This window comes from Salvelinus fontinalis, chromosome 28, assembly GCF_029448725.1.
Source record: "Salvelinus fontinalis isolate EN_2023a chromosome 28, ASM2944872v1, whole genome shotgun sequence".
Taxonomy (NCBI): Eukaryota; Metazoa; Chordata; class Actinopteri; order Salmoniformes; family Salmonidae; genus Salvelinus; species Salvelinus fontinalis.
The window spans coordinates 44,647,667-44,662,138 of record NC_074692.1 but is presented as its reverse complement, the minus strand read 5'-3'; the positions used below and the strand labels follow the sequence as shown (position 1 = coordinate 44,662,138).

General features: G+C 45.4%; 1 protein-coding gene and 1 non-coding gene across 2 annotated transcripts in view; one reads left to right on the top strand and one right to left on the bottom strand.

The window, feature by feature from the left end:
• The window catches only part of rasgef1ba (RasGEF domain family, member 1Ba), a 159,015-nt gene that overhangs the window by 109,183 nt on the left and 35,360 nt on the right, over positions 1 to 14,472 (top strand). The window contains exons 4-6 of the mRNA XM_055887850.1: positions 5,665 to 5,865; positions 6,491 to 6,613; positions 13,002 to 13,139. Of these exons, the coding sequence (XP_055743825.1) occupies positions 5,665 to 5,865; positions 6,491 to 6,613; positions 13,002 to 13,139 (462 nt within the window). The remainder of the gene's footprint in view (positions 1 to 5,664; positions 5,866 to 6,490; positions 6,614 to 13,001; positions 13,140 to 14,472) is intronic.
• Positions 5,248 to 5,323, bottom strand: trnaa-ugc (transfer RNA alanine (anticodon UGC)). Its single transcript has one exon. It is a non-coding gene; the product is annotated as a tRNA-Ala (tRNA).

Here is a 14,472-nt window from a genome sequence, read left to right as displayed (position 1 = left end):
AGGGCCCATAGGGTAAGTAACGCACTGCATAGGGAATAAGGTGCCACTTGGAACGTAGCTCTTGACACCTGGAGTTTCTCGCTTTGTTTGACACTTTTCTAGGATTAAAACAGTTGTTCAGGCTGCAGCTGGCATCTACTTCAGCCAGGGAGAAGAGAGGAGGAGGGGGGGGAGAAGAGAGGAGGAGGGGGGGGGGGGAGAGGAGAGGAGGAGAGGGGATGAGGGGAGAGGAGGGAGGAGGAGGGGAGAGGAGAGGAGGGAGGAGGAGGGGAGAGGAGAGGAGGGAGGAGAGGGGATGAGGGGAGAGGAGAGAGGAGAGGGGAGAGGAGAGGAGGGAGGAGGAGGGGAGAGGAGAGGAGGGAGGAGAGGAGGGAGGAGGGGAGAGGAGGGAGGAGGAGAGAGAAGAGAGGGGGGGGAGAAGAGAGGGGATGAGGGGAGAGGAGGAGGGGGGAGGAGGAGAGAGAAGAGAGGGGATGAGGAGGGGAGAGGAGGGGAGAGGAGGGAGGAGGAGAGAGGAGGGGATGAGGGGAGAGGAGAGGGGGGAGGAGAGGAGGGAGGAGGGGAGAGGAGGGAGGAGGAGAGAGAAAAGAGGGGAGAGGAGGGGGGAGGAGGGGGGAGGAGGAGAGAGAAGAGAGGGGATGAGGGGAGAGGAGGGGGGAGAAGAGAGGGGATGAGGGGAGAGGAGGGAGGAGGAGAGAGGAGGGGATGAGGCGAGAGGAGGGGGGAGGAGGGAGGAGGAGAGAAGATAAGGAAGGAGAGGAGAAATGTTTCGGGGGGGGGGGGGGCTGGTAGTGGGAACACCTGGAATCTTATTGGCATCATTTTGTCCTCGTGGCAGAGCAGACTATTTAAGAGTGCGTCCCTAATCTTTCCATCCATGGAGGCTTGTGTCCTGTGTGTGTCCTGTGTGAGTGTGTGTCCTGTGTGTGTGTGAGCGTGTGCAGTCGTGCACTTGTTTTGGCAGAGGCTGTTATAGACACAAGGGACTGAGAGAGAAACTTCTGGTCCATTAGACAGGACCTCGGAGTGTGGCATTTCATGATATTGCTAAGTCATTTTAATTGTATGGAATGAATCTACAGACATGGTCACGTTTAAAAAAATCCACCGATCTCTGTATCATTTAATACCATGGAAATTTAGATTTTGTGTTATGAATCTTGCATTAGGCGTATTAAGAAAGTTGGTTAAAATAAAATATGTATTCATTGAATCTAGGCTTTATGGTGAATCTCAAGTCTGTGTGTTGTCTCATCGATCTCTACTCCTTTACTGCAGTCTGCGTCTGTCTCATGATCTCCCTCTCACCGTGAGACACCTGGTACAACAAATACACAGTCTCTCTCTCTCTCTCGATGTAAATCATTATGCTACTCTGAATAAAGGATATGGTGGGAGTGTGTGCTTTTTCCAGTCAAAGACCCCATTGTGTAGTGCGCGAGTGCCCAAGGGAGAATGCTCTTTCCTGGGATAGGAGACTCCAACAGTCTGCTTGGCTGGCATTTGGGATGGAGTCCCTGGTATAGAGAAGGTGTGTGTTGGCATATCACTGCAGCCTGCCCGGCGGTCAGGTGATTGGGACTCAGCTTAGAATCCCAGAGAGGAAGGGCAAATAAACAGTCAAATGGGCAATCACACACACACAGACTCTCACTCAATAACATCACACACACACAGACTCTCACTCAATAACATCACACACACAGTCTCTCACTCAATAACATCACACACACAGTCTCTCACTCAATAACATCACACACACAGACTCTCACTCAATAACATCACACACACACAGTCTCACACTCAATAACATCACACACACACAGTCTCTCACTCAATAACATCACACACACACTCAATAACATCACACACACACAGTCTCACAATCAATAACACACTGTGGGGATGTTTTTCAGCAACAGGGACTGGGAGACTAGTCAGGATCGAGGGAAAGATGAACAGAGCAAAGTACAGAGAGATCCTTGATGAAAACCTTCTCCAGAGCAATCAGGACCTCAGACTGGGGCGAAGGTTCACCTTCCAACAGGACAACGACCCTAAGCACACAGCCAAGACAATGCAGGAGTGGCTTCGGGAAAAGTCTCTGAATGTCCTTGAGTGGCCCAGCCAGAGCCTGGACTTGAACCCGATCGAACATCTCTGGAGAGACCTGAAAATAGCTGTGCAGCGACGCTCCCCATTCAACCTGACAGAGCTTGAGAGGATCTGCAGAGAACAATGGGAGAAACTCCCCAAATACAGGTGTGCCAAGCTTGTAGCGTCATACCCAAGAAGACCTGAGGCTGTAATCGCTGACAAAGGTGCTTTAACAAAGTACTGAGTAAAGGGTCTGAATACTTATGTACATTTTAATACATTTGCACAAATTTCTAAAAACCTGTACTTGCTTTGCTATTATGGGGTGTTGTGTGTAGATTGATGAGGGGCAAAAAACTATTTTAATCCATTTTAGAATAAGGCTGTAACGTAACAACATGTGGAAAAAAGTCAAAGGGTCTGAATACTTTCTGAATGCACTGTAGACTCACATGGCACAGTGGGAATTAGTCAATGGAACAGATAAGTAGCGTCATAGGGCAGTGTTGCCCTGTGGCCAATCGGAACAATACACTCTCACAGTGTACACTCTCCTGAGAGTCTCACACGTTTCATGTGTGTGGCAATGGGGTGAAATTAGAAGTTCCTGTTTTCAGAACTAGCCTCATTTATTGTTTGTCATAACGTTGACTATGAATTGATACACTTTGTTGTTGCGGGGGCGGGGGGGGGGGGGGGACCAGGAACTGAGTCGGTTGGTTATTTTAGGTCAACAACATGTGTCCTGGTGTAGGGGTTGGGTTGTCATCATATCTCCTGACTCTAGCAGTACATTGATAATGAATGCTCTGTGTTTCTCCAGTGTGAAAGCTTTGAGAGAGAAAGAGAGAAAAAAATATCCCCAGTGTACAATATAAAGCATGCAGAATTAGATACACGATAATGATCAAAATCCAGAAAAGAGCCGTTAAATTCCACAACCACCTAAAAGGAAGCGTTTCCCAAACAAGCTGGTCCTGGGGCTCTGTTCACAAACACAGAGCCTCAGGACAGCAACACAATTAGACCCAACCCAAAAGATAATTACTTGACACATTGGAATTTACATAAAAACAGAACAAACTAGAATGCTATTTGACCCTAAACAGAGAGTACACAGTGGCAGAATACCTGACCACTGTGACTGACCCAAAATTAAGGAAAGCTTTGACTATGTACAGACTCAGTGAGCATAGCCTTGCTATTGAGAAAGGCCGCCGTAGGCAGACCCGGCTCTCAGGAGAAGACAGGCTATGTGCACACTGCCCACAAAATGAGGTGGAAACTGAGCTGCACTTCCTAACCTCCTGCCAAATATATGACCATATTAGAGACAGAGATTTCCCTCACATTACACAGATCCACAAAGAATTTGAAATCAAACCCGATAAACTCCCATATCTACTGGGTGAAATACATCGCAGCAGCAAGATTTGTGACCTGTTATCACAAGAAAAGTTCAACCAGTGAAGAACAAACACCATTTTAAATACAACCCATATTAATGTTTATTTATTTTCCCTTTCGTACATCGTTACAACACTGTATATATACATAATATGACATTTGTAATGTCTTTATTCCTTTGGAACCTCTGTGAGTAATGTTTACTGTTCATTATAAATAGTTTATTTTACTTTAGTTTATCTATTTCACGTACTTTGGCAATGTAAACTGGTTCAATAACTACTTCTCTGATAGAGTTCAGAGTGTCAAATCGGAGGGCCTGTTGTCCGGACCTCTGGCAGTCTCTATGAGGGTGCCACAGGGTTCAATTCTCAGGCCGACTCCTTTTCTCTGTATATATCAATGATGTCGCTCTTGCTGCTGGTGATTCTTTGATCCACCTCTACGCAGACGACACCATTCTGTATACTTCTGGCCCTTCTTTGGACACAGTGTTAACAAACCTCCAAACGAGCTTCAACGCCATACAACTCTCCTTCCGTGGCCTCCAACTGCTCTTAAATGCTACTTAAACCAAATGCATGCTCTTAAACCGATCGCTGCCCACACCCGCCCGCCCGTCCAACATCACTACTCTGGACGGTTCTGACTTAGAATATGTGAATAACTTAGAATAACTATAAATACCTAGGTGTCTGGCTAGACCTTAAACTCTCCTTCCAGACTCACATTAAGCATCTCCAATCCAAAGTAAAATCTAGAATTGGCTTCCTATTTCGCAACAAAGCATCCTTCACTCATGCTGCCAAACATACCCTTGTAAAACTGACCATCCTACCGATCCTTGACTTTGACGATGTCATTTACAAAATAGCCTCCAATACTCTACTCAACAAATTGGATGCAGTCTATCACAGTGCCATCCGTTTTGTCACCAAAGCGCCTTATACCACCCACCACTGAGACCTGTATGCTCTCGTTGGCTGGTCCTTGCTAAATATTTGTTGCCAAACCCACTGGCTCCTGGTCATCTATAAGCCTTTGCTAGGTAAAGCTGCTAGGTAAAGCTCACTGGTCACCATAGCAACACCCACCAGTAGCACACGCTCCACCAGGTATATTTCACTGGTCACCCCCAAAGCCAACACTTCCTTTGGCCACCTTCCCTTCCAGTTCTCTGCTGCCAATGACTGGAACAAACTGCCAAAATCACTGAAGTTGGAGACATATCTCCCTCACTAACTTTAAGCGTCAGCTGTCAGAGCAGCTTACCGATCGCTGCAGCTGTACGCAGCCCATCTGTAAATAACCCTTCCAACTATCTACCTCATCCCCATATTTGTTTTTTGTTTCTGCTCTTTTGCACACCAGTATTTCTACTTGTACATCCTCATCTGCCAATAAAGCCCATAAATTGAATTTCTCTAATTAATGTCACTTCTCCCTGCACCTACCCATGAACCCCCTCTTTCCAGTTACTGTAACCATCCTCACTTTCAGTAGCTCAATAACCAAACGTTTTATCTGCACAGTTCTTTCAGTAAATGTTTTTATATCATGTTCAGTGTAAATTGTTAAAAGTAAGTCCTTGTGCAATAGACTAAGTGGGGGAAAAAATCAGTCTCAGAGCAATTCCGTCACGTGGAATTTCCCGTATTACTCTTACATTTACATTTAAGTCATTTAGCAGACGCTCTTATCCAGAGCGACTTACAAGTACATACATTCATACTTTTTTTGTACTGGTCCCCCGTGGGAATCGAACCCACAACCCTGGCGTTGCAAGCGCCATGCTCTACCAACTGAGCTACACGGGACCTGTATTGTAATCACAGTGCGTAGCCCATGTGATGCACCCATTCGACTGTAAACAAACCTCACAGTTCTGTCTAATTGAGATGGAGGATATAATATAGCCCTGACTTGTTTTCATTCTTTTCAGCCTAAAATCACTTATTTATTTTTAGGTCATATCAGAATAAGAATATCAGAATAAGAATATCATAATAAGCCTATTGTTCTGAAGTCTCTCTCTCTCTCTCTCTCTCTCTTCTGTTCTCACTTTCAGCACTACATGACTACGGGTGACCCTGTCCTCCAACCTCTCCATTGGTGTGTATGTGTTTCTAACCTTCCTCTTCTTCTTCCTCTTCCTCCCAGGACAACATGCCTCAGACACCACTGCTGACCAGCATGCTGGTCTCCAGGGGTTACAATAAGAACCTGTACCAGAGTCAGAACCAGACCAAGGAGGAGGGATACGGGAACGCAGGACTGTGTTACCGCGACAACGCCCTTGTGTCCGGCTCGCTGGAGGCCCTCATACACCACCTGGTCCCTAGTATGGACTACTACCCTGACGTGAGTAACACTGTCTCAGTCTGTCACTGTCTCTGTCTGTCTGTCTGTCTGTCTGTCTGTCTGTCTGTCTGTCTGTCTGTCTGTCTGTCTGTGTTTCTGTCTGTGTCTGTGTCTGTCTCTGTCTGTCTCTGTCTGTCTCGCTGGAGGCCCTCATACACCACCTGGTCCCTAGTATGGACTACTACCCTGACGTGAGTAACACTGTCTCAGTCTGTCACTGTCTCTGTCTGTCTCTGTCTGTCTCTGTCTGTCTCTGTCTGTCTCTGTCTGTGTCTGTCTGTCTCTGTCTGTCTCTGTCTCTGTCTGTCTCTGTCTGTGTCTGTCTGTCTGTGTCTGTCTCTGTCTGTCTCTGTCTGTCTCTGTCTGTCTCACTGGAGGCCCTCATACACCACCTGGTCCCCAGTATGAACTAATACGCTGATGTGAGTCTGTCACTGTCTCTGTCTGTCTGTCTGTCTCTGTCTGTCTGTCGTGTCTCTCTCACCGTCTGTCTCTTCAACCCGTGGTCCACAAAAGGAGAAAAAACACAAACTCTGTATTCCCTTAGTTATTGTCACCTTTCTTAATTCCTCTCCTCTGCCCCTCTCTACCTCCCTCCCTCCCTCTTTCTCTCTTCTCTCCACAGATGACGTACTCTTTCACCTTCCTGCTCTCCTCTCGTCTATTTATCCACCCCTACGAGCTCATGTCCAAGGTGTTTCACCTGTGTGTGGAGCAGCAGAGACTGAGTGACCCTCAGGCAGACAAGGTAACACTATACCTCCATTATACTATACTCTATTAGCTATATTGTACTATACTCTATTAGCTATATTATACTATACTCTATTAGCTATATTGTACTATACTCTATTAGCTATATTATACTATACTCTATTAGCTATAGTGTACTATACTCTATTAGCTATATTATACGATACTCTATTAGATATTTTCTATTATACTATACCCTATTAGCGGCAGGGTGGCCTAGTGGTTAGAGCGTTGAACTAGTAACCGGAAGGTTGCAAGTTCAAATCCCCGAGCTGACAAGGTACATATCTGTCGTTCTGCCCCTGAACAGGCAGTTAACCCACTGTTCCTAGGCCGTCATTGAAAATAAGAATTTGTTCTTAACTGACTTGCCTAGTTAAATAAAGGTAAAAAAAAAAAAAAAAAAATATTATACTATACTCTATTACCTATATTAAACTATATTAGCTATATTATACTATACTCTATTAGCTATAGTATGCTATACTCTATTAGCTATATGATACTATACTCTATTAGCTCTATTAGCTATTTTCTATTATACTATACCCTATTAGCTATATTATACTATACTATATTACCTTTATTAAACTATATTAGCTATATTATACTCTATTAGCTATAGTATGCTATACTCTATTAGCTATATGATACTATACTCTATTAGCTATATGATACTATACTCTATTAGCTATATGATACTATACTCTATTAGCTATATGATACTATACTCTATTAGCTATATTATACTATACTCTATTAGCTATATTATTCTATACTATATTAGCTATATACTGCTATACTTTATTAGCTATATTATGTTATACTCTATTAGCTATATAATGCTATACTCTATTAGCTATATTATGCTATACTCTATTAGTCATATTATGCTATACTCTATTAGCTATACTCTATTAGCTTTATTAAACTATACTCTATAAGCTATATTATACTATACTCTATTAGCTATATTATACTATACTCTATTATCTATAATATACTATACTCTATTAGCTATATAATGCTATACTCTATTAGCTATATTATGCTATACTCTATTAGCTATACTCTATTAGCTATATTATGCTATACTCTATTAGCTATATTATGCTATACTTTATTAGCTATATTATGCTATACTCTATTAGCTATACTCTATTAGCTATATTATGCTATACTCTATTAGCTATATTATACTATACTCTATTAGCTAAATTATGCAATACTCTATCAGCTATATTCTATTATACTATACTCTATTAGCTATATTCTATTATACTATACTCTATTAGCTATATTCTATTATACACTATTAGCTATATAATGCTATACTCTATTATCTATATTATGCTATACTCTATTAGCTATACTCTATTAGCTATATTATGCTATACTCTATTAGCCATATTATGCTATACTCTATTAGCTATACTCTATTAGCTATATTAAACTATACTCGATAAGCTATATTATACTATACTCTATTACCTATATTAAACTATATTAGCTATATTATGCTATACTCTATTAGCTATAGTATGCTATACTCTATTAGCTATATGATACTATACTCTATTAGCTATATTAAACTATACTCTATTAGCTATATTATACGATACTCTGTTAGCTATAATATACTATACTATATTAGCTATATTATGCTATACTCTATTAGCTATATTATACTATACTCTGTTAGCTAGATTATATTATACTATACTAGCTATTTTATGAGTTATATTGTACTATACTATTAGCTATATTGTATTATTGTACTATACTCTATCAGCTATGCTCTATTAGCTAGATTCTATTATACTATACTAGCTATTTTATATTTATATTGTACTATACTATATTGTATTAGCTATATTCTATTATACTACGTTAGCTATACTCCATTATGCTATTATACTTCTTAATGAAGATAGACCTGCAACTGTACATCAGTTGATTTAACAGATCATTTACATTTACATTTAAGTCATTTAGCAGACGCTCTTATCCAGAGCGACTTACAAATTGGTGCATTCACCTTATGACATCCAGTGGAACAGCCACTTTACAACAGTGCATCTAAATCGTTTAAGGGGGGGGGGGGGTCAGAAGGATTACTTTATCCTATCCTAGGTATTCCTTAAAGAGGTGGGGTTTCAGGTGTCTCCGGAAGGTGGTGATTGACTCCGCTGTCCTGGCGTCGTGAGGGAGTTTGTTCCACCATTGGGGGGCCAGAGCAGCGAACAGTTTTGACTGGGCTGAGCGGGAACTGTACTTCCTCAGTGGTAGGGAGGCGAGCAGGCCAGAGGTGGATGAACGCAGTGCCCTTGTTTGGGTGTAGGGCCTGATCAGAGCCTGGAGGTACTGAGGTGCCGTTCCCCTCACAGCTCCGTAGGCAAGCACCATGGTCTTGTAGCGGATGCGAGCTTCAACTGGAAGCCAGTGGAGAGAGCGGAGGAGCGGGGTGACGTGAGAGAACTTGGGAAGGTTGAACACCAGACGGGCTGCGGCGTTCTGGATGAGTTGTAGGGGTTTAATGGCACAGGCAGGGAGCCCAGCCAACAGCGAGTTGCAGTAATCCAGACGGGAGATGACAAGTGCCTGGATTAGGACCTGCGCCGCTTCCTGTGTGAGGCAGGGTCGTACTCTGCGGATGTTGTAGAGCATGAACCTACAGGAACGGGCCACCGCCTTGATGTTAGTTGAGAACGACAGGGTGTTGTCCAGGATCACGCCAAGGTTCTTTGCGCTCTGGGAGGAGGACACAATGGAGTTGTCAACCGTGATGGCGAGATCATGGAACGGGCAGTCCTTCCCCGGGAGGAAGAGCAGCTCCGTCTTGCCGAGGTTCAGCTTGAGGTGGTGATCCGTCATCCACACTGATATGTCTGCCAGACATGCAGAGATGCGATTCGCCACCTGGTCATCAGAAGGGGGAAAGGAGAAGATTAATTGTGTGTCGTCTGCATAGCAATGATAGGAGAGACCATGTGAGGTTATGACAGAGCCAAGTGACTTGGTGTATAGCGAGAATAGGAGAGGGCCTAGAACAGAGCCCTGGGGGACACCAGTGGTGAGAGCGCGTGGTGAGGAGACAGATTCTCGCCACGCCACCTGGTAGGAGCGACCTGTCAGGTAGGACGCAATCCAAGCGTGGGCCGCGCCGGAGATGCCCAACTCGGAGAGGGTGGAGAGGAGGATTTGATGGTTCACAGTGTCGAAGGCAGCCGATAGGTCTAGAAGGATGAGAGCAGAGGAGAGAGAGTTAGCTTTAGCAGTGCGGAGCGCCTCCGTGATACAGAGAAGAGCAGTCTCAGTTGAATGACTAGTCTTGAAACCTGACTGATTTGGATCAAGAAGGTCATTCTGAGAGAGATAGCAGGAGAGCTGGCCAAGGACGGCACGTTCAAGAGTTTTGGAGAGAAAAGAAAGAAGGGATACTGGTCTGTAGTTGTTGACATCGGAGGGATCGAGTGTAGGTTTTTTCAGAAGGGGTGCAACTCTCGCTCTCTTGAAGACGGAAGGGACGTAGCCAGTGGTCAGGGATGAGTTGATGAGCGAGGTGAGGTAAGGGAGAAGGTCTCCGGAAATGGTCTGGAGAGGAGGGGATAGGGTCAAGCGGGCAGGTTGTTGGGCGGCCGGCCGTCACAAGACGCGAGATTTCATCTGGAGAGAGAGGGGAGAAAGAGGTCAGAGCACAGGGTAGGGCAGTGTGAGCAGAACCAGCGATGTCGTTTGACTTAGCAAACGAGGATCGGATGTCGTCGACCTTCTTTTCAAAATGGTTGACGAAGTCATCTGCAGAGAGGGAGGAGGGGGGGGGGGAGGATTCAGGAGGGAGGAGAAGGTGGCAAAGAGCTTCCTAGGGTTAGAGGCAGATGCTTGGAATTTAGAGTGGTAGAAAGTGGCTTTAGCAGCAGAGACAGAAGAGGAAAATGTAGAGAGGAGGGAGTGAAAGGATGCCAGGTCCGCAGGGAGGCGAGTTTTCCTCCATTTCCGCTCGGCTGCCCGGAGCCCTGTTCTGTGAGCTCGCAATGAGTCGTCGAGCCACGGAGCGGGAGGGGAGGACCGAGCCGGCCTGGAGGACCGAGCCGGCCTGGAGGATAGGGGACATAGAGAGTCAAAGGATGCAGAAAGGGAGGAGAGGAGGGTTGAGGAGGCAGAATCAGGAGATAGGTTGGAGAAGGTTTGAGCAGAGGGGAGAGATGATAGGATGGAAGAGGAGAGAGTAGCAGGGGAGAGAGAGCGAAGGTTGGGACGGCGCGATACCATCCGAGTAGGGGCAGTGTGGGAAGTGTTGGATGAGAGCGAGAGGGAAAAGGATACAAGGTAGTGGTCGGAGACTTGGAGGGGAGTTGCAATGTGGTTAGTGGAAGAACAGCATCTAGTAAAGATGAGGTCAAGCGTATTGCCTGCCTTGTGAGTAGGGGGGGAAGGTGAGAGGGTGAGGTCAAAAGAGGAGAGGAGTGGAAAGAAGGAGGCAGAGAGGAATGAGTCAAAGATAGACGTGGGGAGGTTAAAGTCGCCCAGAACTGTGAGAGGTGAGCCGTCCTCAGGAAAGGAGCTTATCAAGGCATCAAGCTCATTGATGAACTCACCGAGGGAACCTGGAGGGCGATAAATGATAAGGATGTTAAGCTTGAAAGGGCTGGTAACTGTGACAGCATGGAATTCAAAGGAGGCGATAGACAGATGGGTAAGGGGAGAAAGAGAGAATGACCACTTGGGAGAGATGAGGATCCCGGTGCCACCACCCCGCTGACCAGCTGCTCTCGGGGTGTGCGAGAACACGTGGGCGGACGAAGAGAGAGCAGTAGGAGTAGCAGTGTTATCTGTGGTGATCCATGTTTTCGTCAGTGCCAAGAAGTCGAGGGACTGGAGGGAGGCATAGGCTGAGATGAACTCTGCCTTGTTGGCCGCAGATCGGCAGTTCCAGAGGCTACCGGAGACCTGGAACTCCACGTGGGTCGTGCGCGCTGGGACCACCAGATTAGGGTGGCCGCGGCCACGCGGTGTGAAGCGTTTGTATGGTCTGTGCAGAGAGGAGAGAACAGGGATAGACAGACACATAGTTGACAGGCTACAGGAGAGGCTACGCTAATGCAAAGGAGATTGGAATGACAAGTGGACTACACGTCTCGAATGTTCAGAAAGTTAAGCTTACGTAGCAAGAATCTTATTGACTAAAATGATTAAAATGATACAGTACTACTGAAGTAGGCTAGTTGGCAGTGGCTGCGTTGTTGACACTACACTAATCAAGTCGTTCCGTTGAGTGTAATAGTTTCTACAGTGCTGCTACAGTGCTGCTATTCGGTGGCTAGCTGGCTAGCTAGCAGTGTTGATTACGTTACGTTGCGTTAAAAGAACGACAATAGCTGGCTAGCTAACCTAGAAAATCGCTCTAGACTACACAATTATCTTTGATACAAAGACGGCTATGTAGCTAGCTATGTAGCTAGCTACGATCAAACAAATCAAACCGTTGTACTGTAATGAAGTGAAAATGCGATACTACCTGTGGAGCGAAGCTGAATGCGACCGGGTTGTTGAGTGCGGAAGTTCTATTCGGTAGACGTTGGCTAGCTGTTGGCTAGCTAGCAGTGTTTCCTACGTTAAGGACGACAAATAGCTGGCTAGCTAACCTCGGTAATTAAGATAATCACTCTAAAACTACACACTCTGAACTACCCAATTATCTTGGATACGAAGACAGCAAAGACAACTATGTAGCTAGCTAACACTACACTAATCAAGTCGTTCCGTTGAGTGTAACAGTTTCTACAGTGCTGCTATTCGGTAGACGGTGGACGTTTGCTAGCTGGCTAGCTGGCTAGCTGCTGGGCAGATAGCAGTGTAGACTGCGTTAGGACGACGAAATACGATAATTACGCAATTATCTTTGATACAAAGACGGCTATGTAGCTAGCTAAGAAGAAGTTGCTAAGATTAGACAAATCAAACCGTTGTACTATAATGAAATGTAATGAAATGTAATGAAAAGTTGTACTACTATTCGGTAGACGGTGGACGTTTGCTAGCTGGCTAGCTGGCTAGCTGCTGGGCAGATAGCAGTGTGGACTACGATACGACGACGAAATACGATAATTACGCAATTATCTTTGATACAAAGACGGCTATGTAGCTAGCTAAGAAGAAATTGCTAAGGTTAGACAAATCAAACCGTTGTACTATAATGAAATGTAATGAAATGTAATGAAAAGTTATACTACCTGCGGAGCGAATGCGACCGCTCGCTCCAAACCGGATGTTGATGTGATAGATGTTGAGTGTTTCTGCTCTCAGATTAATGTGTATATTAATTTACAGACTTGGGTGTTACATAAATGATCATGGGTATATTTTGTATGTGTATCTTTCAGATGAGGATCAGGAAGATGGCTCCCAAGATCCTCCGGCTGCTCCAGGAGTGGACGGAGACGTTCCCTTACGACTTCAGAGACGAGAGGATGATGAGGAGCCTGAAGGAGTTAACCCAACGCATGGCCTCAGGAGATGAGGTGACGGTCACATTATGTAAACGTTTATTATTGTCCCTGAATGGAAATTCACTGTGTAGCCAGGAGTACATTAGACACAGGGAATAGAGTGCACATCTAACAAAGACAAGCTAGTCAGTCCTCCAACGCCGCCAAACTGGTCAGGAGGAAAATATAAGTACCTTACTGTGATGGTTTTCAATGAAAATGCTCAAAAAGAAACAAGAATAGCTTCTTACCAAAGTGCAATTTCTCAAGCGAGAGTGTTGCTAGGACTGTCTGTGAGTGGTCTGAGTGGGGAGGGGGAAATGGAAAACTAGCTGTTATTGGCAGAGAGGTTTGGAACTCCTTTTCTTATGGTTTATTAACAAATTTATCGCATTGGCATTATCATCATTTTCACAATTTCACAGTATTATTCCAACCTCATAGTGTGGAAATATATATTAAACACAGAAATCTCATTTTTAAGAAAATGTTTTTCAACATATGGTTATTGAAACCTTGGATTAGCCTGGCTAATTAGCCTAGTTGATGGGTGTGTTGGAGCCAGACTAGTGCTAGAGCTTTCAGGGCGTGGGGGGTTAGTGTGATGGGGTGGGTGGGGTAGTGTGATGGACTGGGTAGTGTGATGGGGTGGGTGGGGTTGTGTGATGGACTGGGTAGTGTGATGGTGTGTGTGTGTGGGGGGGGGTTAGTGTGATGGGCTGGATGTGATGGACGGGGGTAGTGTGATGGAGTGGTGTGGGGGGGTTAGTGTGATGGGCTGGATGTGATGGAGTAGGGTAGTATGATGGAGTAGTGTGGTGGTGTGGGGGGGTTAGTGTGATGGGTGTGATGTGATGGGTGGGGTAGTGTGATGGAGTAGGGTAGTGTGATGGTTTGGGGGGTAGTGTGATGGGGAGGGTGGGGTAGTGTGATGGAGTAAGGTAGTGTGATGGTGTGGGGGGGTTAGTGTGATGGAGTAGGGTAGTGTGATGGAGTGGTGTGGGGGGGTTAGTGTGATGGGCTGGATGTGATGGACGGGGGTAGTGTGATGGAGTGGTGTGGGGGGGTTAGTGTGATGGGCTGGATGTGATGGAGTAGGGTAGTATGATGGAGTAGTGTGGTGGTGTGGGGGGGTTAGTGTGATGGGTGTGATGTGATGGGTGGGGTAGTGTGATGGAGTAGGGTAGTGTGATGGTTTGGGGGGGTAGTGTGATGGGGAGGGTGGGTGGGGTAGTGTGATGGTGTAGGGTAGTGTGATGGTTTGGGGGGGTAGTGTGATGGGGTGGGTGTGATGAGATGGTAGTGTGATGGGGTGGGTGGGGTAGTGTGATGGATTAAGGTAGTGTGATGGTGTGGGGGGGTTAGT